Genomic DNA, 27,845 nt, shown 5'->3' on the forward strand with positions numbered 1-27,845 from the left:
GGGAAAGCTGGAGGAAGAAACCTGGAAGGAGGGCGGTGTTGCCCTATAGCAGGGGTGGGGAACTTAAGATCCATGGGCCGGATCCAGCCTAAATCTGGCCCCAGAGGCTCAGGGCTCCGCTCCTCCCAGCACTGGGGAGCCGGTGCTAGTGCTCCAGCACCCCATTCCTGCTGTTCCCCCCACAAGGCTGGGGCACACAAAATCTGCGAGCTCCCCCCCAAGGCTCTGGTGTGCGAGGGGACTATGGACAATGTCTTTCTCCTCAGCCAGGGGCCACTCACGGGTGTGCAGCCCCAGACTGATTTTTCTGTGGGCCAGCAACCCCCCCACCCCTGCCCTCTATATTTTGGGCATAGGGGACCTGTGGTAACCTTTGATAGATGCCCTGCCTCCTCATACCCCCACCCAAAATCTAATTGCTCCGTGGGGTGCCCCATGTTGCCCCCTCGGGGTGGCCCCTCCTGGCACCCCCCCTGATTTTGGGGGGCGCCTATGGACCGCACCTGCCTCATGCCCCCTCTATGCATGAGCCCAGGGCTGCCCCTATGGGCTCAGGGGAATGGGGGACCCCCCCCCCAAGATCTTAACGCGCTGCGGGGCGGGCTTCCTGCTCCCGGAACCCGGAAAGGGCCGAGCGCCCGGGGCCCGCCATTGGTCGCCGCTGGCCCCGGCCGGGATATCCCAGGGCGCGCCGGGCGCAGCGCCGCGCGATGGAGGGGCCCTGGGGCTTCTCGGAGGAGCAGTTCCAGGCCGCCTGCCGGCAGCTGGACCAGCCGGCGCCGGCCGAAGCGGAAGGCTGGCAGCTCCTGGTGGAGTCCATGGGCGTCACGATCTACCGGCTGTACCACGAGGTACCCTGCACCGCGGGCTCCTTGTCTGCCTGGGGGGGGGGGGGGGTCTGCACGTCACTGGGGGGATCCTCTGGGTAGGGGGCAGATCTGCACTTGGGGGGGCACCCCCCATGCACCTGGAGGCTTGATGTGTGGGGCAGCGCTGTCTGTGTCCGGGGGGCAAAAGGACAGCGTCTGTACAGGCGAGCGTGCCCTGTGTGCATGGGGCAGGTGGGCAGGCCCTTGTAGGCATAGGGTAAGGTGGCATGCCCTGTGTAGTGGGGGTTCTCATTACATAAGGGGAAGGACTGGTTCTTTGGGGGAGGGGAGCACTTACATAATAGGTAATATATTTTTTGTATGTAGGGAACATTCTCAATACACAGTGAATTGCAATCCGAGTGAATACCCAGTTCTCTTATCTCTGCTGGATGCCTTATGTAGATGAGGAAGCCTCTATATAGCAGGTGTGGATCCCCTCTATTTTTTCAGGGAAGGGAAAGAGAACAGGCTCAACCCTTTGTATATGGGTGCATACCTACACCTACAGGAGGTGAAAACTGAATGTTGCCTACACCTAGTAGCTGCCCCCTCCTTCCTATAGATTTATGGGAGGAATGGTTACACCTCTGTAACTGAATGGAAGTCTGATTCATTGCTAGCTGAAGGCAATTTATCACCTAGAAACTTTTATGTGGGGTTGTTCTCTGTATGGACTCTCTCCATGGGAGGCTTGTGTATTTATCTAGATGTACAAAAAGCAGGGAGCTGTTTTGCTGATTAGCTGGAAGGACTGAGCTGCCCCATTGTGCCAGTCACCTTTGTCAGCTGTCTGGGCACTAACACCACTACTAGCTCAATGTCTCCTAGGTCAGGAAAGCAGCTTGCAGGCTAATGCCATTAATTGCTGATGGGGTAAGCTGTTGCAGCTGCAAACACTGCCCCTGTTGCTCTAAGTGTGACTGAATCATGACTGAATCATTTGAAAAATCATGGCAGACAGGGGAGATTCCAGAAGACTGGAAAAGGGCAAATATTGTGCCCATCTATAAAAAGGGGAATAAGAACAACCCAGGAAACTACAGACCGGTCAGTTTAACGTCTGTCCCAGGGAAGATAATGGAGCAGGTAATTAAGGAAATCATATGCAAACACTTGGAAGGTAATAAAGTGATAGGGAATAGCCAGCATGGGTTTGTGAAGAATAAGTCATGCCAAACTAATCTGATAGCTTTCTTTGATAGGATAACGAGCCTTGTGGATAAGGGAGAAGCGGTGGATGTCATATACCTAGACTTTAGTAAGGCATTTGATACGGTCTCGCATGATATTCTTATTGATAAACTAGGCAAATATAACTTAAATAGGGCCACGATATGGTGGGTGCATAATTGGCTGGATAACCGTAGTCAGAGAGTTGTTGTTAACGGTGCTAAATCCTGCTGGAAAGGGATAACAAGTGGAGTTCCGAAAGGGTCTGTTTTGGGACCCGTACTGTTCAATATCTTCATCAATGATATAGATATTGGGATAGAGAGTACGCTTATTAAGTTTGCAGATGATACCAAACTGGGTAGGGTTGCGACTTCTTTGGAGGATAGGAACATAATTCAAAATGACCTTAGCAAGTTAGAGAAATGGTCAGAGGTAAACAGGATGAGGTTTAATAAAGAGAAATGCAAAGTGCTCCACTTAGGAAGGAACAATCAGTTCCATACATACAAGATGAGAAGCGACTGTCTAGGAAGGAGCATGGCGGAAAGGGATCTAGGGGTCATAGTGGACCACAAGTTGAATATGAGTCAACAGTGTGATGCTGTTGCAAAAAAAGCAAATATGATTCTAGGTTGTATCAACAGGTGTGTTGTAAGCAAAACTCGTGAAGTCATTCTGCCGCTCTACTCTGCACTAGTTAGGCCTCAGCTGGAGTACTGTGTCCAGTTCTGGGCGCCACATTTCAAGAAAGATGTGGAGAAATTGGAAAGGGTACAGAGAAGAGCGACAAGAATGATTAAAGGTCTAGAGAACATGACCTATGAAGCCAGGCTTCATGAACTGGGCTTGTTTAGTTTGGAAAAAAGAAGATTAAGGGGGGACATGATAGCGGTTTTCAAATATCTAAAAGGGTGTCACAAGGAGGAAGGAGAAAATTTGTTCCTCTTGGTTTCTGAGGACAGGGTAAAGAGTAATGGGCTTAAAGTGCAGCAGGGTAGGTTTAGATTGGACATTAGGAAAAAATTCCTAACTGTCAGGGTGGTCAAATATTGGAATAAATTGCCAAGGGAGGTGGTGGAATCTCCCTCTCTGGAGATATTTAAGAACAGGTTAGATAGACATCTGTCAGGGATGGTGTAGACGGAGCTTGGTCCTGCCTTGAGGGCGGGGGGCTGGACTCGATGACCTCTTGAGGTCCCTTCCAGTCCTATTATTCTATGATTCTATGATTCTATTATTCTATGAATGAGCCTGCAGATCACTGGGGCTATGTCTAGACTGGCATGATTTTCCGGAAATGCTTTTAACGGAAAAGTTTTCCGTTAATAGCATTTTTGGAACAAAGCGTCTAGATTGGCACGGTCGCTTTTCCGCAAAAGCACTTTTTGCGGAAAAGCATCCGTACCACTCTAGACGTGCTTTTCCGGAAAAAAGTCCCGAACGCCATTTTCACGATCAGGGCTTTTTTGCGGAAAACAAATCTCAGCTGTCTACACTGGCCCTTTTGCGCAAAAGTTTTGCACAAAAGGACTTTTGCCCGAGCAGGAGCACCATAGTATTTCCGCAAGGACACTGACAATCTTACATGAGATCGTCTGTGCTTTTGCGGAAATTCAAGAGGCCAGTGTAGACAGCTGGCAAGTTTTTCCGGGAAAGTGGCAGATTTTCCGGAAAAACTGGCCAGTCTAGACACAGCCTGAGAGTGCTTCAGGTTTAGTCGTGCTTGGTAGATTGGAAACTCCTGATGGTGGCTCTGCTTGATGAAATAGGGCTTTGAGCCTGATGGAGGCAGTTTACTAATTTCAGTAGGAAATGACTTCTGTCTATTCCCTCCCCCCCCCCTTCAGTACAAATTTATCTAAGTGGAGCAGTGATCGCCGACCTTCTTAACCACAAGATCACTTTTTCAATCTAAGTGCAATGTAAGATCTCCCTCAAACCCAAATACCTGTGTCCCACTTCCTTCCTGCTCCTTCGGAGGTCCCACCCCTGCTCCGCCCCTTCTCTGAGGCCTCACCCTGCTCAGTCCATCCCCCTTCCTCACTCACTTTCACCAGGCTGGGGTTGGGGTGCAGGCTCTGGTCTTGGGCCAAGGAGTTTGGAGCATGGGAGGGGCTCCAGGCTTAGCCCAGGGTGAGGGTTTGGGGTCCAGGAGGAGTTTCGGGGTGCAAGCTCTGGGAAGAAGTTTGGGTGTAGGAGGAAGTTCAGGGCTGGGCCGGGTTCAGGAAGCAGGCTCTGTCTGGGCACCATTTAACTGAGATGGCTTCTGGGTGGTGGAGCAGTGGGGTTAAGGCAGACTTATTCCTGCCCTGGCCCTGCACCACTCCTGAAAGCAGCTGGCAAGTACAACAGTGGCACCATGGGCTGCCCCTCATCTGCAAGCACTGAGCCCGCATTCCTACTGGCCACGATTCCCTGTTACTAGTCAATGGGAGCTGCAGGAGTGGTGTCTGCAGGCAAGGACAGCATGTGGAAACCCCCTGCTCTGCCTTCCTCAGGGGCTGCAGGGGCGTGCCAGCCACTTCCAGGAGCAGCAGTTACCACAGGGATAATGACTCCAACCACTTAGAACTTGCTACTCAAAGAATGAAATTTAAGCGTAAGAGAGAAATGAAAGTTATGAAATGCACAGACTAGTTTACTATTAATGTCAGGAGAGTCTTTATTTTACACGGTAAATAATCCCATTTCCTGGCTTATTAAAACATTTAGGTATAAATAGCTCTTTGCTTTTGTATTCTTATTTTCTCTTCTAATCACACGCTCAACAGGTCAGTGCTACTGTTGCATTGGAATTAAGAGGTGTGTGTGTATGTAGCTTGACAGAGTCTACTGTTAGTACAAAATTGTCTTCAGCAATTTATTTATTAAAGTCAGTGGAAACCGTTTTGTTTCCTGCTGTCTATGCAATCTGAATATTGCAATATTTTGGTAGTGCACAACAATGGAAAAGAAAAATGAAGCTGGCTAGCCTTTCTTCAAATCTCAATAAAATGGGGGAAAAAATAAGTGACATAATCAAAAGTAAATGACACTTTAAAAGTTAAATTCACTTTAATAATCTGTAATATCAGTAATTCAGGTAAATAGCCTTTAAATATGATTTTTTTCTATCATCAGTAGCTTCTTAATTACAGTTTATCTCATTCAGCATACTCTGAGCTATTGAAAATGCTGAATTAATCAAATTGTTTGTCACTGTCCAGCTAGATGAATTCTCAAAACAAATTATCTGGTGCTATGAAAGGGAGACTTAGCTAAGATAAATTAGAAAATATATTTACATTAGCAGTTACATTTACTTATCATCAGGCTTCAGTCAGACCAGGTTTGATTAGATCCAAATGTCTTGCTAGGAGTAGGTCAGCTGAACTGAATTAGAAGGATTAGAAAAACAGAAGTTGTCACAACAGTAACACAGAGAATGATCATGGTCTACCTATATACCAATATATGTTTGTACTTCTGCAGTAACACTGCTGGCAGTAAAGGCCTCTTCCCCATTCTTCCTATTTCCTGGCTCCTAATTTGCCATAGTTATTAAATTGGACTTAAACCCCCCATTAGTCTAAGGAATTGACAGCCTGCTGATTTTCTCAAGCTGGGTGCATTTGTGTTTTCAGCAGGCCGCCTTCCTAAATTGGCTGTACTGACTGCTGAGGACAGGCATTCATTTTCTTTACAAAGAGAATTCATCAGCATTTTTTCAATCCCCACTTCAAAACTGGATTAAAAGCCTTTTAGGGGATCACTTTAGTCCCTGCTCACAGGCATTTATTCATTTGGGAAATAAAGATGTTCTACAACAGATGGCACTAGATTGTAACTCCCAGGGCGCAGCTGCAAGGGTGGAATTTTGGTAGGGTGGAGTGTGGGGGGCGCTGCTGTGTGCTTTGGAATGTGGCTTGCTTTTCATCCCATTCCTCCTCGGATGTTAAGGAAGTGAGGGGAAAGTACTTGCATTCTGTGCATGCCTCTCACCTGGCTGGTGAGCACCCATATTGTGAAGGGGGAGTAGAGGACTTCTGAAATAGTTCATGTGCCTCTTGCTTCTGTCAGGTTTTCAGCAGGGGGAGCTGCTCATGTTCTGTCCCCTGCTGTAGGCTATGATTGATCAATCTTTTGACCTCTCAGCAAGATGGATGCATGGCCAGATCCCATTATAGAATCTCGCTGATTTCAATGCAGCATGGCAGAGCTTCCAGAATCTGCCTGTTGAATCTCATTACATGATCAGATTTTAAGAAATGCATCAGTTCCTTAGTTTACCACCAACCTATGAATTGAGGAGCATATTTGCTCCACAGGGACACTGCTTGTGCCCCCAAATTAATTTGATTTGGCAGCATGGCTGATGAAAGATAGCTTAGGGTTAGATGAACAAAATATTACAGGGTCAAATATTGTGTCCTCAGCTTTGGAGCGTCCTGCTCCACTATACGTAAATATACATGTTTCACCCTAGATTATCTAGGGTATCTCGAAGGAATAGTTAGATCGAAACATGGAAGTCTTTCTGTTCTTTCTTTTTTTTTTTTTTAAGCAGCAAAAAAGACAAATTAAGGAATTAAACATGGTTTCAGGAAACCCCATCTTTTGACTCTGGGGCTACATCTAGACTGCAAGCCTCTTTCGAAAGAAGCTTTTTCAAAAGATACTTTTGAAAAAGCCTCTTTCAAAAAAAGAGCATCTAAGCTACAACCAGTACTTTCGAAAAAGCAAGCCGCTTTTTTGAAAGTCTGGACGCTCTCTTTTGAAAAAGCACAGTTTACATTCAATAGCGCCTTTTTTTGAAAAAGTAATTTCGAAAAAGGCGTTTTTCCTCATAAAATGACGTTTACCGTGATTGAAAAAACTGCCACGTTCTTTCGATTTACTTTCGAAAGAACACGGCTGCAGTCGAGGCACAGGGGAAGCTTTTTTGAAAAAGGCTACTTTTTTCGAAAAAACTTTGTAGTCTAGACACACCCTGGTAGTTTAGGTGCCCTGCTTCTTGGGATGTTTTTTCCTAAACATCTGAGGCGTAGCTGTGTTAGTCTGTAACTTTAAAAATGAGTAGTCCTATGGCACCTTAGAGATTAACAAATATAGTATCATGAGCTTTCGTGGGCAAAACCTGCTTCTTCCTAAAAGGAAAACCTAAAGGAGAAAGCAAACAAATAGGTCATCCAGGTCCCTGTGAAAGGGGAAGGGTGGCTGGGGAAAGTCTGATTCATCCTCATTACAAGAACTAGAATTGTCACTTCCAGGTAATTTGTTTTTCTTCTGTCGCTGTGTGGTAATGTATCCCCCTATTTATAGTATGGGAAGGGTAAGCTCTGGTACTGAAATGAAAGCATGTCAGTGGTGTAGAGTGCACACAGTAAATAGCTAATGAGGTTTGTCAGGTATTTGAAAGAGGTATAAATATAGATATAATTAATAAGCAGTGGTTTTGGTAGAATCTCATAGTAGGGTAGAAGTGGTACTGTATGGTAGCTACCAGTAAACTTATTCATAAAATATTAGCTGATTTTTGAGGAGAAATCTTGCATTTTTCTCTCAACTTGTTTTTCAACATCTCCCTACTCCTGAGAACTTCTTTCTGCCCTCTCCTCCTTACGTTTTCCCTTCTCTCCTCACCTATAACTGCCAGGTCAATGGCCCATCGGGGACGTTAGCTGGAGAATCCTACACTGAGCTATGAGCAGGGGTGTGTACTTGGCACGGTTCACTCCCATTCCTGACACTTGCCCCTTCTGTGGTGAGAGGGAGACCCTGTGCACGTCTACCTCTAGTACTCCAGGCTACAGCCCCTCTTTTGGCTCCTCTAGAACTTCTTGTTGAGGTTCTGGCTGCACTTCTACCCTCACCTACTCATCTATGCACACCCCATCCATGGCCCAACAAAGTCGCGGGACATCCTGCTCAACCTCCTCCTGGCTATCGCCAAGATGGTAATTTATAAGCCTAGGGAGCAGAGGTTGGCTGAAGGAGGGGCCTGCGACTGTGGGGTCTATTTCCATTCCTGCATCCCTCACGCATCCGGGCAGAGTTCCACTGGGCGGTGTCTGCTGGCTCTCTCTTGATCTTTGAGGGGCAGTGGGCGCTGTCCAGGGTTCTCTGCTTGGTGTCCCCATCCGGTTCCCTTGTTTTAGCCCTTTGACCCTCACAACCATCCCTGTTTTATCTTTATTTGTCCCAAGTAATTACTTGGTTTTCTGGGCTTAGTGGACACTACCCTTAGGCTGTGGGGAGGTCATTTAGATGTGGACGGGCTAACTCCCGCCCACCTCCCAGACTCCAATAGGTGCAAACCCTCCCCCCCAAAAAAACCTGCCAGGGGAAGGAAAGAGAAGGGCCCTCATGTTTGTTTTAAGAATTTTGACTTTTTTTTTTAATGTTTTTAGAAAAAAATGCTATTTTTCATGTTGTTTTATATTGCTTCTTAATATGAAAATATTCCACTTCTAATTACCATGAAAATCCATGCTAGTGCAGTAGTGCAAGATTCTGCAGTATCTCAGCCTACTTTGAGAACTGTTGGTGGCTAATACACTACCCCACAAGGAGTTAAGTCGTTAAGTCACTAAAAATGGCCGTTTTCAAACTAATTCAGTAGAACTCCTGCTGACTATTGTTCAACTTGATGTGCACTGGTGCACTATTTTTAAGTCCTGACTCAACAGGGCTGTACCCTGTACTATCCTGTGAAGCTTACTTAATGTCTTTTTTTTTTCCCCAATGGAACCTGGATGAGCTAGTTCTGCCATACAATCTATTTTCACACTGGCATGTGCTAGTGCAGAAACATCAAGACCGTTGGGCCTTCAGAGTATGTCTACACTGCACAACTATTTGATATGTCTACACTGCACAGCTATTTTGGAATACCAGAGGTACACAAGTTGCCTGTTATTTCAAAATATTTTTTGAAAGAACAGGCGCAGTATATCGCCATCCCAGTAAACCTCATTGCACAGGGGATAAGGGATGGTTCAAAATAGCACATTATTTCAAAATTTGGTGCTGTGTAGACATATCAAATTTCAAAAGAAGCTATTTCGAAATAGATGTGAAATAAGATAATACAATTTGCTTAGCATAAATTGTATTTCTTATTTCGAGTTTAGAGTTCTGTGTAGACGCACCCTTATTGACTTACCTCCAGAGAAATCCTATGAGAATTACAAAATATGTTGAAGGAAGCTCTTAAATATCATAAATGGGCTCGTTGGTCTATCTTTGAGCAGAGCCCCTACTTTGATTTTAAGTGTGTGATTGTGGGCCGCCACGCAGCCCCTTTCTGCCAGTCCCCCTTCGGGGGGTCGTTTAAGCATCGGTCTCTATCGTCTCTGCTCCAGACCGGTAGTGATGCCGTCGCTCTCTCCTCCGCTCATGTTGCCGCCGTGCCCCACTGTCTACTGTGGTGCTGGACATGAGGCGGGGGAAGAGGGGGGCCTGGGCCCGCCCTCGCTCACGGGCCCCAGCCCAGGGCCCTAAGGACTCGGATTGACTGGGATCCGGTCCGGCTGGTGGGGCGTTCCACCGCAACTCACCAGCCCGCCAACCACACCGGGTTCCGCTCTGGGCTACTTCCCTCCCCCTCGGAAGCCCCCAAGCTTGGAGCTCACCTTCCCTCTTGCCGACAGTGTTGCTGGAGGGGGTAGCATCCGTTTCCGGCCACAAACGGACTCTTCCTCCCTAGCTCAGGGCCTCTTCCCCTTGGTCTGGGTGGCAGCGTTTTAAAATGCCGCGCCCTTTCTCTTCCTCCTATCCCAGGCGGGGCCGTATCGGCTGATCGCCGCGACTCTGCCCCCGTCGTTTCCTGATGTCCCAGGTCTGAGATGCCGTGCAGCCCCTGCCTTCCCCCAGGGCGGGGCCTCCCCCCTCGCTTTCTCCGTCCGCCCCGGGCCATCTCGGATGTCGCCTACCCTGACATCAGTCTGGGGCGACGGCCGAGCAGCGTGGGAGCAAGCCGCACACGGGCGCACTTCTCCGCCGTGGCAGCCGAACAGCGCCTGTCCAGCCGCGGGGAATGTGCGGGGCGGGGGCGCCTTGTCACACTGATCTAGAGCAGTTTGATTTATCCTATTCCCCATCTGCAAAACAAGGAACTTTAATTATCCCCATATTGTTGGGCTGTTTGAGGATTAATTCATGTGTGAGAGACCTGTTCGGTGAAATTCTACAGCCTATATCCTGCAGAAGCTCAGGCTACATCTGTGGTGGGCAGCCTGCAAGCTTTATGTGGCCCATCGGGCTTCTATGTGTGTCCCTTGAGACCATTTGTTTACTGTTGCCCACACGCAGGGTTGCCGGATTCTGCTGGTTTCTGTCCATGTAGCTTTTTCCTATTGGTATTTATTGCTATAGTGAGACGCAGGTAAAGCCAGGGCGCACAAAGCGAGGTGTGTATGTTGTTTGTGAGAGCCACGTGGGCCCTCTAAATCCAATTAAAGCGCTGGTATGGTTCAGTCAGCTCACCCTGCAAGTTCTATACAAGTGCAGTTGGCAAAACTACCCTATCCCGGGAGACCGTCTTGGTTATGCCAATCTTGTGGTCCAATGAGATGGAGGGCCACTCATGAAGCCCACTCGCTAGCCTAGGTTGCCCAACACCGAACGACCTTCCAATATTAAACAGCCTAAGGTGTGAATAAGGGGTCTGTTAGGGAGCGAGGACAAGGATTCTCCATGTTCATTCAGAAATGGATGAACTCTGAGAGGGTATGTGTCCTTAAGGGTACGTCTACACAGCACACTTATATTGAAATAAGCTGTTTCGGAATTTTTTTTCCAAAATGGCTTATTTCAAAATAGCACATCTACGCTATAGGGAAGCCTCAGAATTAGTCCGAGGCAGGGTTCCCTAACGTGGACATGCTACCTCGAATTATTCCCCAGTGCCTCCTGGGGCTCTAATTACCGTACTTTGAATGGCCCTGGGGAGGAGCTATTTTGAAATAGCAGCAGTGGAGCATCCACACTATAGCTATTCCAAAATAGCTATTTTGGAATAAATGTTATTTCTTGTGGAATGAGGTTTACAGATTTCAAAATAAGCCATCTGTTATTTCAAAATTATTTCAAAGTAATAGAATTGCTGTGTAGACGCTCGCATTGTTATTTCAGAATAATGGCTGTTATTCTGAAATAATGCTGCTGTGTAGACGTGCCCCAAGAGAATTGGAGGGTACACACCAGCAAAACATAGGTGATTATCACACTGATTATATTTTGCTCCTGTGAATTCTTTCCTTGTAGGATTGTGATGAGCGTCTAAAACTTATGGAAAGGATAATGGAGAATGGCATAACGAGAGGAGGGGGGGGGGACTGGGAGGACTGGCTTGGCAGGCTTTAAATCTGTGCTGGGTTAAGACTGGGCCAAATTTGGCTGTTCTGGAGAAGAGACAAGCACAGCCGCAATTATCCAACTGTTACTTCTCTGACTTTCCTGGGAGATGTGATAAGAGTTTGGGTGAAGAGTTAGATTGTACCCAAAGGTCATGTTGTGTGAAAGGGTAATAAAAATGCCAAGTTTAGTCTGTCTGTCCAATGAACCATCTCCAAATGTTTAGCTGGAGAGTGATTGTTTCACAGCATGTCTCTTGCACACACATCTACTGTGGCAGAGTGATCCTCCATTTCCCTTGCAAAGTTTGTTGTAACAGTTACAAACTTTAGTAAGCACTTTGAGGAAATTCAATAATCAAGGGTACTTACCAAAGTATGGTAGTATAGAGTTGTGCGATTGTTTGCTTGCTGGCAGTTGTGGAAAAGTAAAAAATTATAATGAAGTTGAATACAATTTTTTTTAGAGCATCAAAATTCCAGTTTTGTTCTGTGCTAAATGAAATGTTTTGGTTGGATTTTTATTTTTTTTAAAGCGAAGGGAATCGGTGAATGGAGGCAGTGGAGTTGTCCACTCTTAATAGCTGAATGGTTGGAGCTCTCGCTTGCTCTAGGTTTGAATATCATTACCTCCTCCCAGATGAAGGCTGCTGTGACTATTGGGCCTAAATATTTGCCCTTATTGTAGGTCAAATGTAGACAGAAAATGTGCGGGTTCATAACATGTCACAGTAACCTACAAAATTACCTTGAAAACTAATTATGGAAAATAGGACAAGGTTTTTGTTCCCCAATAATAAATGTTATGAGAAGTGAACCAGACACGCACACATCTGTGTCATCCTTTTGCTTTTCACTTTTTGCTATTGCAGTACATCAGAGGAAGAGTGACAAGACAAATTGTACTCCCGTGACAATTTGAACCAATTGGTCTCTCCACTTTCTGCCCTTTCACAGCATTTTGAAACTTCATACAGCATCTTAACCAGTGACACTAACCCTTTGGGAAGTCCAGATTGTCCTCTTGCATAGTGAAGGCACTTGAAGACCTTTAAGACTAATCTTAAAGGAACCTTTAAGACTAATCTTCTCTGGTAAGCAAGCCTTTTCTCAGTTTAAGCTAGTAATGCAACTGGGACACGGCTACTCAGTGCTGCTCGAATGTTATTTGGCAGAGTGGCCACTCTCAGGCTCCTTCAAGCTGGATCATTGAGACCAATTCTTGTCGGGGGCTGGTTTTTGTAACTGATATTTTTTTACATGGACAGGTAGTTAGTCTGACTCCGCCATAGATCTATGACTTCTTATATGATGCACAGGAGTGGAGCCTTGCAAATCCACAGATAGCCGCTTTGTATCTGCAGGTAGCCACATCCGTGGATGTCAGAGTGGCTATCCGCAGCCTATTTTTGTAGATACAGAGACAAATCTTGCATCCATGCAGGGCTCTGCAGAGCAGACTGTGCTGTGTATCCGGTTCCCTCATCTAGGCCTGCTGACAGGGAAGGGCGAAGGGGGGATATTAAAGGATCTTGGCAATGCTCAGAGCACTGGGCCCTTTAAGTCACTGCTGGAGTATCCCATGGTGCACTGCTGGCAGCATGGAGGTGTGGAGGGAGGAGGGTACATGAGAATGCTGAGGTGGGTGTGGTGCTGGGGGAAGCAAGGGGGTGCCGTGGTCTGGGCAGTGCTGAGGGCTGGCTGCTCCCAGCCTCACCCTTTCCACCTGAGGCTCTGCCCCTTTTGGGAGCATGGAGCCATTCTCCTCCCCTCCCCCACTATCACTTTGTCCAGGGGCCTACCACAGCTGTAAGCTCCCCTGCCCTCTTCCACCCCCCAGAGGGCTCGCTAGGAGTTTAAGATGGCCCAAATGGGTGAGTGGCTGCCTGATGAACTAACACTCAGCTCAGTATGGCGTTATGAGCAGCACAAAATAGCTGTGTCCCCATTGTATTGTTAGCTCAAGCAACACTGTCGAGGTTCGATCCACCTCCCAAATGGGCCATGTAGCTGCTGTTGAAAGCACCACCAAATTCATGTTAGAGAGAAAGTGTGTGGATGGGAATTAGGTTGGGGCAGCTCTTGGGAGGTACTGCAAGATAATGCTATAGTGGAGACAAGCTCTGAGAGGTGGATGCTGCCATTGAAAGTTTCAATGAGAAGGAAGCACTGTGTGGCTTTTGTTTTCCCAAGCAGATAAACAGTAGGAGATACAGGGTTCAGAGAGGGAAACTTTGCTGCTGTCCTTTTAACTTGCGCTACTACGTAGTAGCTAGAGTCATGGATGTTGACACCAGGATTATAGTTTTAAGCAGGCTCCTTTTGTTTCTTGTCAAGAGACACCAAGATACTGGAAAGGATCCAGCAAAAGAATAATAAAAATGACTCTTTTCCTGCTACAGAATAGCAATGCGTTATTCTATGAGAGACAAAGGGAGTGCAATTAATGTTCCCTAGTGCATTAATGGGATTAGGGAAATGTGATTACAAAAATAGTGCAAGGCAGGATAATGTAAATGCAGATAAACAGTTTACATGGAAGAAAATCTTCCACCCCCCCCTCCCCCATTGCATTTGACCTCTCAAAACTGTAAATTTGAATGTCTGTCCAACGAAGTAGTGCAGACGCTTGTTATGGTGAAAGTTTTAGGGTCAGTTCTGCAGTGAATCTGAGTTGACATGCCTATAACTTTGATCCCCAGCTTGTTTGAAGTCTGTGAGGTTTTTCTAATGTTGTCAAAGGCCTTTTGAGTCACACCTTGGATGAGGAGTTGTCAGCAGGCTTTCAGCATTTCATCATTGCAAAGGCATATTGGCAAGTCAAGATCTTTCATTGCGTACTCTGGGCCCAATGAAGGAAAGAGCAGTTACAGGGCATCTACTTGCTTTTGGCAATTTGTCAAACTTCACATGATAGTGGAGTCTAGTAGTAGACATACAGTAGTTATTTGGAGGGCATTCACTTTCGGGATTTAGGCTAGGCTGTGTAACTTATACTGAAATAGCTGCAAATGTTTAAAGTAGACATTCTACTCGTGCAATGTACTCCAGTGGCTTACTAGGATAAATTAGAGTAGTACAAGTCTCATCTGGGACAGCTTCCATTGGGAGTTTGCACTCGCTTATTACAAAATTAAAAAGAGATTAGGTGTGGAAGGAAGAGAGACCGAACAACCCAGTGTGCACAGAGCCTTAGAGAGGCGTTTGCATTAAAGTAGTGGTTGCGATTATCTCTTTCTGCCAAAAGATATTTCATGGTCATGCCCTACCACCATTCTCCATAATATTATTTAATCTGATCAGGTTGAAATACATTATGAAGACCTTAGAGTAGACCTTGTCAGTTATTTCAAATTCTTCAATAGAGAGACTGTATCCTTGGAAAGGCCATGACTACAAAATTAAATATCACCAGCTTCCTAACTTGCTGCTTTTTAGTTTTAAAATCTATTTCTAACGCTGAAGCCATAAGATAAACTGTATGTTCAGTGCATCATTCATCTTGCCTATATGGAAAGGACTCGCTTGAATGTTGGCTTGATGAGGTATGCCATTTTGCCAAAATTAGCTTGAGACCGTTTTGTAAAAATGGAAATATTAATGCCTTATTACTAACATGGTACAAGTCATGCTGTATCTCTTTAAAAACAAATTCCTTCTCTTAAATAGAGTGCTTGTCAAAGACTGAGTTGTCAAGAAGTGTTATTCACGGAATAGGATACATTCGGGGTAACACAAGTAAGCTGACCCAAAATGGGCACTGATTCACTTTGTCCAAGTCTGTTAAAGTCAAGGATATTACGTGGGCTGTAAGGCAGTTTAGGATTGGAACTGGGGGGCTGGATTGTGTTCTCAGTTACACTCTTCAGGAAAGAGGCAATTCTGGGGAGGAGGGTAGTTGAAATAGCATAGCCATACAATTTGTTGTCTTGAACCCAGTCTACAGTAGGGGGTTATCATATATATAGTAGCCCAATGTCTGTGACTCTGTAATGCTGAAATACTGGCTGTTGCCTCTGGGCGGCGCTGTTGCCTGAGTCACATCCTTCGCCTCCCACCGTGGCGCTCAGCTGACTTCTGTGCCACTCAGCCGGGCCTCCATGGGGAAGCAAGTGGCTGTTTGGGCTCCGCGGGGGAAGGGGAGACACCCGAAAAATCCCGTCTTATGAAGGGCTATTGGCTAGTTTCAAAATAACAAGCGGAGCATCCACACTACCAAACCCTTTGTTTTGAAAGAACAGGCTGGTTATTTCAAAATAAGAACTCCTGCTTTCCACGAGGAAGAACACTAATTTCAAAATATTTATTTCAAAGTAGCAGTAGTGTGGATGCTCAGCTGCTGCTATTTTGAAATAACTACTCAGAGTAATTCAGACCAATTACTACTTAGTGCTTCCTGGGGCGCTAAGTCGAGGTAGCACATCCACATTAATGGAGCCTGCCTCGGACTAGTTTTAAGGTTTCCCTGTAGTGTGGCTGCACTATTTAGAAATTATTATTTCGGGAGTTGTTGTTTCAAAATAACTTATTTTGAAATAATTTCCTAGTGTAAACATGCACTTGGTGTGTTGAAGCCTTCTCACTACACAGCCACCACTGGAATTAGAACAAGTTGGCATTGAACCACAACAGTTCTTTTCACACAGACCATTGAATAGCCATGGTCTGTATGGAATATTTCCCCCTCTTTGAGATTGCTCGGTCTTACTCAATTACAATTGACACTTAAAATATTCACGTTGTTTTAATTAGTACTGACCTGGTAGTAACAATAGGGTAAACTCTGCTCCATATGTTCAGATGGCATTTCCATATATTATGTGAAACTTTAAAAGCATTAACACATGAAATCGGGTGCTGGGGGAATTGAGGGCTGGGATTCATGATGTTTGCAGAAGGAAAACCACTAATATTCAAGATGCTCAGTGTATATGTTACACTCCACACTGTACACTTACAGGTATAGCCTGTGATTCAAAATTTGGAATAATATTCCCACTGTTGGTAGCCTTTTACAGAAGTAGTAATTACTATGGGTCATTCATTACCTAGTCATGTTGCACAACAAAACCTCTTATTTCTAGGTCAGATTGTGGTACCTTGATTCTGTTCCATTCAAGCACTTGGGAGCAGGATCAGTCCTATCTTTTGTAGTGTCTTTTACCCCACGTGATGCCACTGAGTTTCTGAGAACTCCTTGTAGAGTACTAGTTGATGTGAATAAGGGAATTGTGAAGTGGTTCTGTGAGGGAATCTGACTTGGTATTTCCATATACAAACTTAAACCAAGGCCATATTGTATTTGGGATTGTTTTTAAAGGGATTTGCTTTCACAGATGACGTAGGTTTGCAATAACTGCCCCACCTTGCTTCCTTCAGCTGCTCTTCATGCCGTGGAATGTTTCCCTTTTTGTCTGTTCTGTTTCCACAGCAATCAGGACTTTACGAGTATAAAATCTTTGGTGGCCTTACTGAGTGTCCCCCAGAGTTGTGTGCAGATGTCTATATGGATTTAGAGTACAGAAAACAATGGGATCAGTATGTTAAAGGTTAGTAAATAATCAAATTGCTTTTTAAAAGTTTAAGCCTCATCCAACTTTTTAGGAAGCCTCCCTGAGAAGGAAAAAAAAAAATTCTCTCTCTCCTCTTAGGGTCATATTTCCCAAAGGACTTGAAGTCACATTTTCAGGAATTCAGCATTTATAATTGAGGTCAAGTTATAAAAAGCACTCCTCACTCAGTATGCCCCCAGTTGTATACCAATAAGTGTATATGACAGCTGAATTCTTGTCTAGTCATCGCCAAACTTGAAAAATCAAGAGAGCACCTCACAGCATCAGTCCTTGCCACTTTGAAGTACTTATGAGCCCTGTGGTCTCTGAATCCCCGTGCCTTGTGCTTCAAGTGTCTCTGAAGGCTGGGGGAGGGGACATGCAGAAGAGGCGCTGCCCAGATCGCTGCTTGAGGTCCTTCCCCTTTTGGGAGCATGGAGCCACCCCACACACATTTCCTAGGGGCTTGTGCAGTCTGTTATCTCCCCTGTACATGGCCCTTATTTCCACAGGATCCAAGTACCTCTCTGTTTTAAGTGTGTTTATCCTCATGGCACACAGGCAGGTGGAAGTAGTTTTAGCTCCATTTTACAGATGGGCAAAACTCAGGCACAGTGAGGCTAAGTGACATGCCTAAGATGGCAGAAAAAGTCTAGGGTGGATTAGATAGTTGAACCCAGGTCTCCTAAGTGGCAGGCTGGCACCTGAACCATTGCTCTGCACTGTCTATGGGGAAATGTCTCCCTTTGAAGTGCTCTTTGCCTGGTGATGCAGTAGGCACAAAGCCTGAGACACGGTGCTGGGGCTCACGCTCTCATCACACTCTGTGTTCCTGCTTGGAGGCTGGGTCGGCACAAGCTTTGAACTATAATTTTATTCTATACTCTTCTGAAATATTAGGTGACCGTATTGCTGTCACGTGCTCAGAATAGCTGTCCTCCTGGTGGCAGTTTTGCAGGTGAGGTCAGGCTTAGCTCTCATAGGCCCCACATTTATTTGTCTGTTTTGGGAGAGCCTTGCTACCTTTTTGGGTGCTTTACAAAAATAGTGACTGTCCAATTGGAAAACCTAAAACACCTATCAATGGCCTCCCCAGAAGTAATAGTTCACCTGGCCTCATTCAGAATGTTAACGTGTCAGTTATCAACCATGTTCCCATGCCATCCACACACCTGTTTCCACAAACACCTGGAGGAGGAAGGTAGGAAGGATGGGTTGAATTTGCAATGCGTCTGGATGGCCAACAGCTGGAGTCCAGAGGGGCAAGGACTCTATTTAGGAAAGTACTCAAGAACATGCGTATCCCACTGAAGTCATAGTAATTAAGCATATTCATGTGTATTTTCCTGAATAGGGACCTGGAAGAGCATGTTCCAAAGCCAAGGAAAATCTTGCCAGATACCCTCCTTGCTTTTAAACTCTGGGAGCTCTAGCCAGTGAATGGTTGTGCTGACAGCACCTTGATCAGTATTGTTGCGAGAGCTACTTAACCTACCAAAAATAAGTTGATTGAAATTGTCCTGTAGCTTTACTAGTGAAATAGGTGTAAGCTAACACAAAGTGGCTACAGTAAAACTCCGATGGTCCGGCATCTGATGGTCCGGTACTCCTGATGGTCTGGCACCATTAGGAACCCAGAAGTGCTCCGGGCAGCTGGACCATTGGAGCTGCTCTGCCCTCAGCTTCTCTGATTCAGCTGCTGCTAAAACTGACCAGCGGCTGAATCGGGGAAGCCGGGGGCAGAGCAGCTGGGGGGCTGCCGGGTAGGTCCTGTAGCGCTGCCCCCGATCAGCCGCTGCTGAAACTGACCAGCGGCTGACTCCAGGAAGCTCCAAGAGCTGCTCTTCCCCGGGCTTCCTGGAATCAGCCCCATATCAGTTGGGGATGCCTGGGGCAGAGCAGCTGGGGGGGCTGCCGGGGACGCCTGGGGCAGAGCCGGACTATCGGAAGGGGGGGGGCTAGGAGTCTGGGGTGGCATCCCCCCAACCCCAGACTCCTTATAGCTCCCCCTTCTGATAGTCCGGCAAATCTGATAATCTGGCACCCCCTGGGTCCTAAAGGTGCCGAATTATCGGAAGTTTACTGTATTTAACTGTAAAAGACATTCATGTTTTCTGCTAGCACAAACAGCTCAAAAGAAGCTTGAAGTGAAACCTTAATTCATGCACAGTATCGTAAACGAAGACAAAACAATTGGCCATTCTAATTTTCCATTTAAATGACTTTATCAGAGTGTAGTTTGAAAAACACTTAGCTATGGCAATTACAAACTAGTGTCTGAAGCCAACATATGGAGATCATGTTGTAATGCCTTTTTTTATTCAAAGAGAATAGAAAGGAAGCAGTTGGGAAGTTCCACCCTTTAAATTCTAAAATGTAGATAATGTTGCAAGGTTGGCCTTTGCACCCTCATTGACTAAAATATCTGGCTCCCCGAACGATGTCCAGAACTTGTGCATGTTTTGAAATAATGATTTGATACAAGTTTGAGATTTGCAGCCTCAAAGGTATTTCATATGCCAAGGCTGGACGAGTTGGCCTTCTGCCGACAGGTAATTAACTGTCATATTTTTTATAATATTCTGGGTAGATAGCAGAAAACTGGAAACATTAAATATGCCCTTTGTTTTAAGGGGTGCTAATGGTGATATCAGGAGTGCTTTAAATGTCAACGTTATTAACAATTTACTGTTTCCCAAAGTACGTCAGAAAGTCAGCACCATATTACGAAGAGTAACGCAACTTGCTCAGAGTGATCGCTCTTTTTTTGGATAAGCCTATAAAAACACATGGCAGGGTTGAAAATGGTTTTGCTTCTCTGGAAAGTGGGCTGAGCATTCCAAAGACAGGATACCCAGAGCATGTATTGCTCCATTAAGTCTGATCTGCAGCCTCCCCCAACAGTGACCTCCATTTCAGCATCAAGGCTTTGGACTATAAGCTGTAGATTTGCCCTTGCCTATAAAGGAGCACACACTTCAATAGTGCTAGGTAGTAATTTCCATGTTTGTGGCACGTGTATACACAGATCAGCCATTCTCTACTACAGCACTTTATGAAAATTTTGCTGTGAAATGAGATCCATTTCCAACAAAGCTGAACTACCCACTGTTTCTATTCTGTATTCTAAACAAAACTGAACAGTACAATGGATGAAGTACGTTTTGGAATGTAGCCTTTTTTAAAAAAAAAAAAAAAAAAAGGGAATGCTGCATTTTAGCAAGTGTGTAATTTTCAGCAATAATAATGTATCAGGCTCTTCAGAATGGATTACTGAAGTTGTGGCATTGGACAGAACAACCAAACCTCTGCTTGGTCAGCTTTTGGCAGCCTATTCTCTAGACTGGACAGGCTAAACTGGAGCACGGGTGTTACAATACATGACTTTCATGAGTACTATTGTGCGATGCTTAACTTTTAAAAAAGAAACACAGCAAGCTTTAAAACAATCTCTCCAGCTATTTGAATGTCTAGACATATGTCAATTTGAGATTGACATGCCAATCTTTTGAAAAAGAGGGAGACAGCTGGCATTCAGCCTCACTGGTTAGCATTTTAGTGTCATTTTACCAAAGAAAAATTAAACTAAAGCAACAGTTCAGAAGCAACACATTAATACTCCAGTGACCTCTGGTGGAAAGTGTGAGAATGTGTGATTTTTTTTTTTTTTTTTTTTTTTTTGGGTCACTGCATTGAAGGGACAGCAGCGTACTGTGTGCACATCTTCAGTGTTAGTGAAATTGCACCTGGACCACAGAATGGAAATGTAGTTTGTGTGAATAATACCTGGTACATACATATTCACTGGTTGTAATGGCAGTTCTTTTTTTAGATGCACCATTTCCCCACCCATTTTCAATTTCTTTCCTTCCCTGCCCTCTGTGGCACCGTTCTTTGTTCATGTGTAAACGGGCCCAAGAAGCTGTGTATTAGCATGACATTTCAGATTTGTAATATCTGTCTGTATTGTTCAAACAGTACATTGGGTTAAGAGTGGGCGTTCCCTTGGAGATAGCTGAATGGTTCCAGCATGACAAAATTATAGTGGCAGCTTCTTTTGATATGAAAACACAAGTGGCTGAACTGTATTGGTGCTTATTCACTGGTACTGCCTAACTTACCCTTTTTGTCATTCGTTGGCAACTCCTCCCCCAGCTGCCCCCCCCCCCCCCCCCAGTTTTGCTCATCATTCACTTTAATTGGGAGTCTTTTCATACTTGCCACACATTCTAATTCCACGTTAGTGGAATGGATCTCAAGAATATAAAGTGGCTGCCTGTTTTGTTTCAAAAGTACATTCAACAACAGAACTCTTCTGACTTCTAGATACAGGATGAGCATTAAAAAGGACGTGTGCCTCTGCACAGCTTTACTCAACAGGCAGGACAGGCTTTGAATGAGTTTACGTTCTGGGAGGGAGTTTGGCTCGGGACAGGTCCATGTTTCCTAGGAGATCGGCCCTGTGTCAATCAATCCCCAGGAGATCGATTTTAACTGGTCTAGTAAAGACCCTCTAAATCAACTCCTGACCATCTACACCGGTACTTCACCTGAATGAGAAGTATAAGGGAAGTTGATGGGAGTTTGTCCCAGTGGACACCCCACAAAAATGCAACATAATGTACATCGTCTATTCACGTAGCTGGAGTTGCTTGCCTTAGGTCGACATTACCCGTAGTGTAGACCTGCCTTCAGCCTCCTCACAGACTGTTCTCCTCTTGCATCGATGCACTTAATAAGCAATGGAGATGTGATTCTGCTTGCAATTTCTGGTTCAGTTAATTTACTTAATTCCTGATTGGAACTGTCTACCGTAGAAACACCTTTTTCTCTTGACCTGGCACTACTTGACTTAACAGATCCCAGTATAGCTGTGCTGAGATACAACCAGACATTTAAATTCTTGCATGACTAGTTTAAGCAGTTTTTAGCTGTTACATATGTGTAAATGTTACAGCTGGAACTAACTCTGATGGCCAACGCACTTTTTGTTTCTCTTTACCAATTGTAGAGCTGTGCGAGAAGACTTGCAATGGGAAGAGAATAATCTACTGGGAAGTGAAGTACCCTTTCCCTTTGTCGAACAGAGATGTATCCTTTCAAAGCTCTTTTGTCCTGGGGGCTATGCAGCTTATTCAAGTGTTCGGATGCAGGCAGCTGTTAGAGTTCTTCTTGTCTGTTACTACAAGGGCTGAAGTGCAGAAAAGCCAAACCTGAAAAGAGAACTAAGGATTTAAAAATTTGATGGTTCACTATGTGACTCACTCACCTGGGTACCACATGGATTTCAGCAAAATATAGGTTTTTGAGTGTGTCTGCAGTATAAGACCTATAACCAGGCCTGCTGATGGAGGTGGGAATTGCCCTGGTGATTCAAAGGGGGTTGGGGCTCCCAGCTGTCGCTGCTGCAGCTGCGGCAGTGGCTGGAGCCCTGAGTCCTTTAAATCGCCACCTAAGCACCATGCCGCAAGCTTTGGGCAGTGCTGAGGACCGACTTCCCTGGCTCCACCCCTGCCACTTGAGGCCCTATTTCTTCCTGGAGTACGGAGTCCCCCGCTCCCCCCCCATACCCAGGCACCCCTTGAGTCTGTTGGCTAACCCACTGCTAATAAAGCAAATACTAACGTCCATGTAATAGACTGAGATGAAACCTACCTTGCAGCAGGTAAGGGATGGCCTTTCTGCTGTGCTCAGTGACTGTCAGGGCGGGTGCCAGATGTTTTGGAAGGAGTGAAGAGAACAGGGCAATTTATTGAGCAATCCATCCCATGTCCTCCAATCCCAGTATCTAGCAGTTAAGTTTAGGGACACGCACAACATGGAGTGGCATCCCTGACTATCTTAATTAATGGACCTCTCCTCCAGGAACTTATCTTCTTCTCTGAATTGAGTTATTCATCCTCTTTCGGGCATCTTTCTTAGCTTGAAATGCAGTATGTATACATTCGGGAACAGCGCAATATAGATGTTGATGGGCGGAAGATCTGGGTTGCGCTGGCTAAAAGCGTGTCCCTTCCGGAGTGCCCAGTAAATCCTGGGATTATCAGAGTAGAGGGTTACGAGCAAAGTCTGGTGATTGAGAGTGATGGCAAGACTGGATCCAAAGGTAAGAAACCGCACTTACTATAGCAAAGTGGAGCAAGCTTTCAAATATTATTCTGCATTTGTTCAGAACATGAAATGTAAAATCTCAGATGCCATCAAAGCAGGAGAGGCCAAGGAGTGGAGGATACTTGCAAAGGGTACAATAGAGATGTCTGCCGAGAGTTCTCTAATCGCTGGAAATCCGTTCTGAAAGAAGCATGCCTGGGAATGTTCCATGGGCTTCATGTGTTTGGAGCAGTGGATCTCAAGGTGTGGTCCGTGACAGCTTTGCAGGTGGGCAATGGGCTCAGGGCTCACCCCCAGCTGGTGCCCAAGCTCTGTGCCCCTCTCCTTGCAAGGTTGGCACGCCAGCGCTGGCTTCCTGCTGCAGCGGGGGGGTGTCCAGCTTGTGGGGGAAGGAAGTGGCTCTGCATACTGCTGCTCCTTCCCCTTCTCCCCCACCCCGCCAAGTGAGGGAACAGCAGCACAGGAAACCACTCTCCTGGAGACTTTTTCTGCTGCTCCTGTTGGCTGGAATCACAGCCAGTGGGGGCAGCAGGGATGGTGCCTGGGAGCGGCGGGGTGCACGGAGCCAGGTAAGCGCCTGCCATCCCCCTCATGCCCAGATCCTGTACCCCCATTGGTCTCTCAGCCTCTCCTGCTGAGACTCGGCATCCAACCTCCTCGCCGGAGCCCCCCTCTCCCTCCTGCACACTTCTGCACCCATTTTGTGATCATGGGTGGTTGGCTGGTGGTCCGCAGAATAAGGATGTTAAATTGTGTTTAATCAGCTAATTGAGTTGTGGATGGAATTTCCATCAATTAGTTGATAAGGGGGGAGCTGTGGAGCCACAGCGCCAAGAGCTAACCCCGCTGCTGCTCTGCCTTTTAAATGTAGTAAGAGCCAGGTGGCTCTTATTACATTTAAGAGGCAGAGATGCAGTGTCTGGGACCAGGACCAGGTGCAAGCCAGGACAGTGGAGTACTGGCTCATGCCTGGACCCCTGATGCGCCTCTGCCTGCCCTCTCCTCCGCCCGTGGAGATGGTGCTGGGCGGAACTGGCTTTTAACCTGTCTCCCCCCAGCACCGGCGTCTGCTCTGCCCTGCCCCCTGTATGCCTCAAATAGAGGCAGCAAGGTGGGGGGGGGGGGGGAGGAGAAGCGATTAGTTGAGTACCCGATAAGCCTAGGCTTGTCAGGTAGTCGACTATTCAACTAATTGCTTACATCCCAACTGTAGAAAGGTCTGCATTGAGCAGAGTAGGCCATGGGCCAAAAAGCTTGAGAACCACTGTATGAGTGACAGTGATGTTGCCTCATTGGACTTGCACAATTTAAGAATGGACCATCAGATATTTCCCTCCTCTAAGTGGAGAAGAGATGTCATTCATTTAATCTCATTGGATATTGGGGTGTGGGTTTTTGTTAGTTAGTTAGTTAATCCTTCCTGGCATGATTTTGATCATTGACCTGATTTTGAAGTTTCTATAAATAGAATGAAGAATGTTTTGGGACAAAGTTTCTCTTTAAGGAAAAAATGGTAACAATGTGTGTCTAACATTACTATATACGGCTACATCCATCATTCCATAGTCTGGTAAAAACTGTGGGTGTAATCAATATAGCTTCAGTCAAGCAAGTAAACTGCTAATTATTACTTTTCTAACAAACTGTTCCCTTCTCTCTCCCTTTTAAGTTTACATGTATTACTTCGATAATCCTGGTGGCATGATTCCGTCTTGGCTCGTTAACTGGGCAGCCAAGGTAAGCAGGAAGCAGGGGGGCAACATATTTTTGTAGTGTCTAACTTGTTCCTGAGAATCCACACCCTAGATCCAAATCTGGCATCCGTAAATCTGACCAGATCAGCCCGTCGTCAAACGAAGTGTCCCCTTTTGGCCACTCTGTCGTCCAGGCCTCCATTCAGGTGGCTTTCTCCTCTTGTCTACTTTCACAAGTCCTTTCCCTGTATCTCAAGAAAGCTCACTCTTAATACGAACACTCAGGTTCATCCAGGAGGGACAACAGTTTTGCTGGGCCCCTGGACAATGTTCCCGCTAAGGTGCGCGCCTGCTCATCCGTGCATACGCAATTCTTCCCCCGCCCGTCTCCTCAGGAGAGCTGCTCAGGAGCACTCGTGCTGCAGGCTGCTCTGACGGGTGGGTCTGGCTGAGATGGTGTGATGAAGGAGCCGCTCGGGTGGGGGGCCGGGACCTGCCGCGGCCGCATGGTGGAGGAGAGGAGGCCTGCTCTGGTAGCTGGGGCTGCCACGTGTCAGGGGGGAGCCAGGGTCTGCTCTGGCAGCTGGGGCCAGGAATGGGATCTACCGTGTGGAAGGGGAGAGCAGGGGTCTACTCCAGTGGCTGGGAATTTGTCTGTTTTAATAAATTGGGTGCCAAACCCAAACCAGCGCACATGACCTCAATATTGGTGCACAAGCCAAAACTCACTCTGCTCATGGTTGGAAAATTTTAGAGGGAACACTGCCCTGGGACAAGGTTGGGGGAGGGGGCAGGGGCCTGGCTCTGCATTCCCAAAGGAGCATGGCAGGTGGCAGCCAGTTTTCAGCACCACCCGGTATGCCTCCTCCCTCCAGTCCTCATTGCTGCCTGCAGCATGTGGCACAGCGCCCCAGTGGAATTTTGAAGAGTCTGGGGCTCCTTCCACTGCCACAGGAGCAGTTGTGGCAGCTGGGAGCCCCAAGCCCGTTAGAGTCTCTAGGTCCCAAGAAAATTGCCCCCTTGACCCGCCCTGTCGGTTGGCCTGATTCATAAGAGTTGCTTTTGCTCCACCGTGGACAGACAAACTCACTTTGCACTGTATGAGCAGGCAGCTGTAGTAATGGTTGCAAACACCTGAAATACAACGTGACGTAGAAACAAGTACAGAATGTCCTGCATTGTAGTGAATTTAATCTTTTTGTTAGAAGAACTGTCTTCTGTTACACTAAAAATATTTCAAAGGTAAAATGGTGTCTCTTTCTTTTCTGCAGTTTCTTTTGCTGGCATCATTAAAAAATAACCACTGTACACTTTCTTTTTTTAAACAGAGTGGAGTACCTGCTTTCTTGAAAGATATGCAGAGGGCTTGCCTTAATTATTGCAAGAAAACCTAAGTTGCTGCTTCGAGCCTGTCACTGAATTGTCCATTGATTTGGGTGTCCCACATTGGATGCTTCCAAGCCGGACTATTGTGAAACACTGGATGAAATCTACCTCCTGAGATACACTACTCATGAGTTAGGTTCTGTTGGCATATGCCTTTGAAATTGTTGAGCCTTTATATTTTTTTCATTTGCCATCTGTTGTGCTCTTCAGCTAGATAGCTGGCCATTCTTCCTTCAACTGCTGATGCAATTACTACCTGCTTTTCAAACGGTTTCCTTCCTTTTTATCTTATTCACTCCCCCCTCATTTTCTATATGCTTTCTACTGACAGTCACTTGAGGGGAACCCCGGCTCCTATTTAACTCTCAACAGAGGGTAGGTCCTGTTACTCCTTGTTGGAGATGAATACTTCTAAAATGGCAGCTTTTTAAAGTATGTTTCTGATTTGTGTGGTAAATTAGGTCTCTGTACACATTAGATAACCAGTTCTGGCATATGCAGCCTAGTTAATGTGGTCCTTCTGCCAAAACTAGCTGCCTTTTTGAAGGTGCTCTCAAATCTAATGCACTGGGTACTTTTCAGTATGTTTCTTCATCTCCTTACTTGCTAAATTTTATTGCTGAGAGCTGACATTCGTGGATCAGAAATGCATATCTTGCTTTCTGGCCATGCAAGTGGACAAGATTTTCTATATGTGTTGATAGATACCCTGTAGTCTACTAGTACAATGTTCCATTTGCTGTGATCAAATATTTCATTTGCATTTGGTTAAATCCCAGTAGTGGTATCTTTGCACCTATCACATCTCCTAGTTGGTACCTACCCATGCTTTTGAGAAGAAGATAGAAGAGACGTGCAATAAGTAAAGTTGCGATGAAATACGACAATGAGTCAGTTCCTTGTTCTGCTCAAATGAAAACCAATTACACACTAAAAGCCTATCAAGCACTTACCTGAAAGAGTTCTGTGAGAAACATATCTCCCATATCAACTTTAACTTGAAATCCCTTTAGGACTGTCCCAATATCAGAAGTTGTCAGGGAATCTCCTAAATGTTATGCCGGTGATTAACGTTAAGGTTTTGCTTCCTCATTCTTGATCCTGACATAGAGATCTTTAGCAGTCTTGGGGGTAGCTCATGGTTCCAAGGGTTACACAAGGCGAGAAGGCCAAGAACCAAACTTTCCAGCTACTGCTATAACTTAAAAGATCCTAGAAAAAGAGGGAAAATATCACATGCAGCAGCACCTCTGTGTGGGTGGAATATTGAAGGAAAACCATTTTCACAAAGGTGGTGATCTCAGGGACATAACACATGTGGTTAATCTGGCCATATGCACGACCTTCAGGAGAAAGGCAAATCTTCTCAGTGACTAACAAGACCTACAGTCATGTCTGTATATAGAAGTAATGGCACAAGTTATTTGCCTTTATACTATACTTCACATGCTCTGAATGGTAGTTGATTGATAAATTAAAAACAAAACGTTGAAGTTACAGACTTATACGAGTAGTGTTTTTTGTGCTTGCTATACAATTTTTGCTGCTTAATCTCTTGGGCATATAACTGAGCCATGGTCATCCTGGCTAATGGCATAGAAGATCATCAGTTGCAGTTCAACTTGAACACTGGGTGACATCTTTGGAGAGGTGTGAGTAAATAAAAATTGTTGTTTAACTTGTAAGCAGTAATCATTGTCAATTATGAACACAGAGAGCTTC

General features: G+C 45.7%; 1 protein-coding gene across 1 annotated transcript; it reads left to right on the forward strand.

Moving 5' to 3' along the window:
- Positions 1–634: 634 nt before the first annotated feature.
- Positions 635–27,620, forward strand: PCTP (phosphatidylcholine transfer protein). Its single transcript, XM_075903831.1, has 6 exons — positions 635–851; positions 16,812–16,929; positions 21,944–22,023; positions 22,867–23,038; positions 24,713–24,780; positions 26,066–27,620. Exons 1-6 carry the CDS (start codon positions 711–713, stop codon positions 26,129–26,131), a joined length of 645 nt encoding a protein of 214 aa, XP_075759946.1. The 5' UTR covers positions 635–710; the 3' UTR covers positions 26,132–27,620.
- The last annotated feature ends 225 nt before the right edge of the window (positions 27,621–27,845 follow it).

This window comes from Pelodiscus sinensis, chromosome 20 (assembly GCF_049634645.1).
Source record: "Pelodiscus sinensis isolate JC-2024 chromosome 20, ASM4963464v1, whole genome shotgun sequence".
In the NCBI taxonomy this organism is placed as follows: Eukaryota; Metazoa; Chordata; order Testudines; family Trionychidae; genus Pelodiscus; species Pelodiscus sinensis.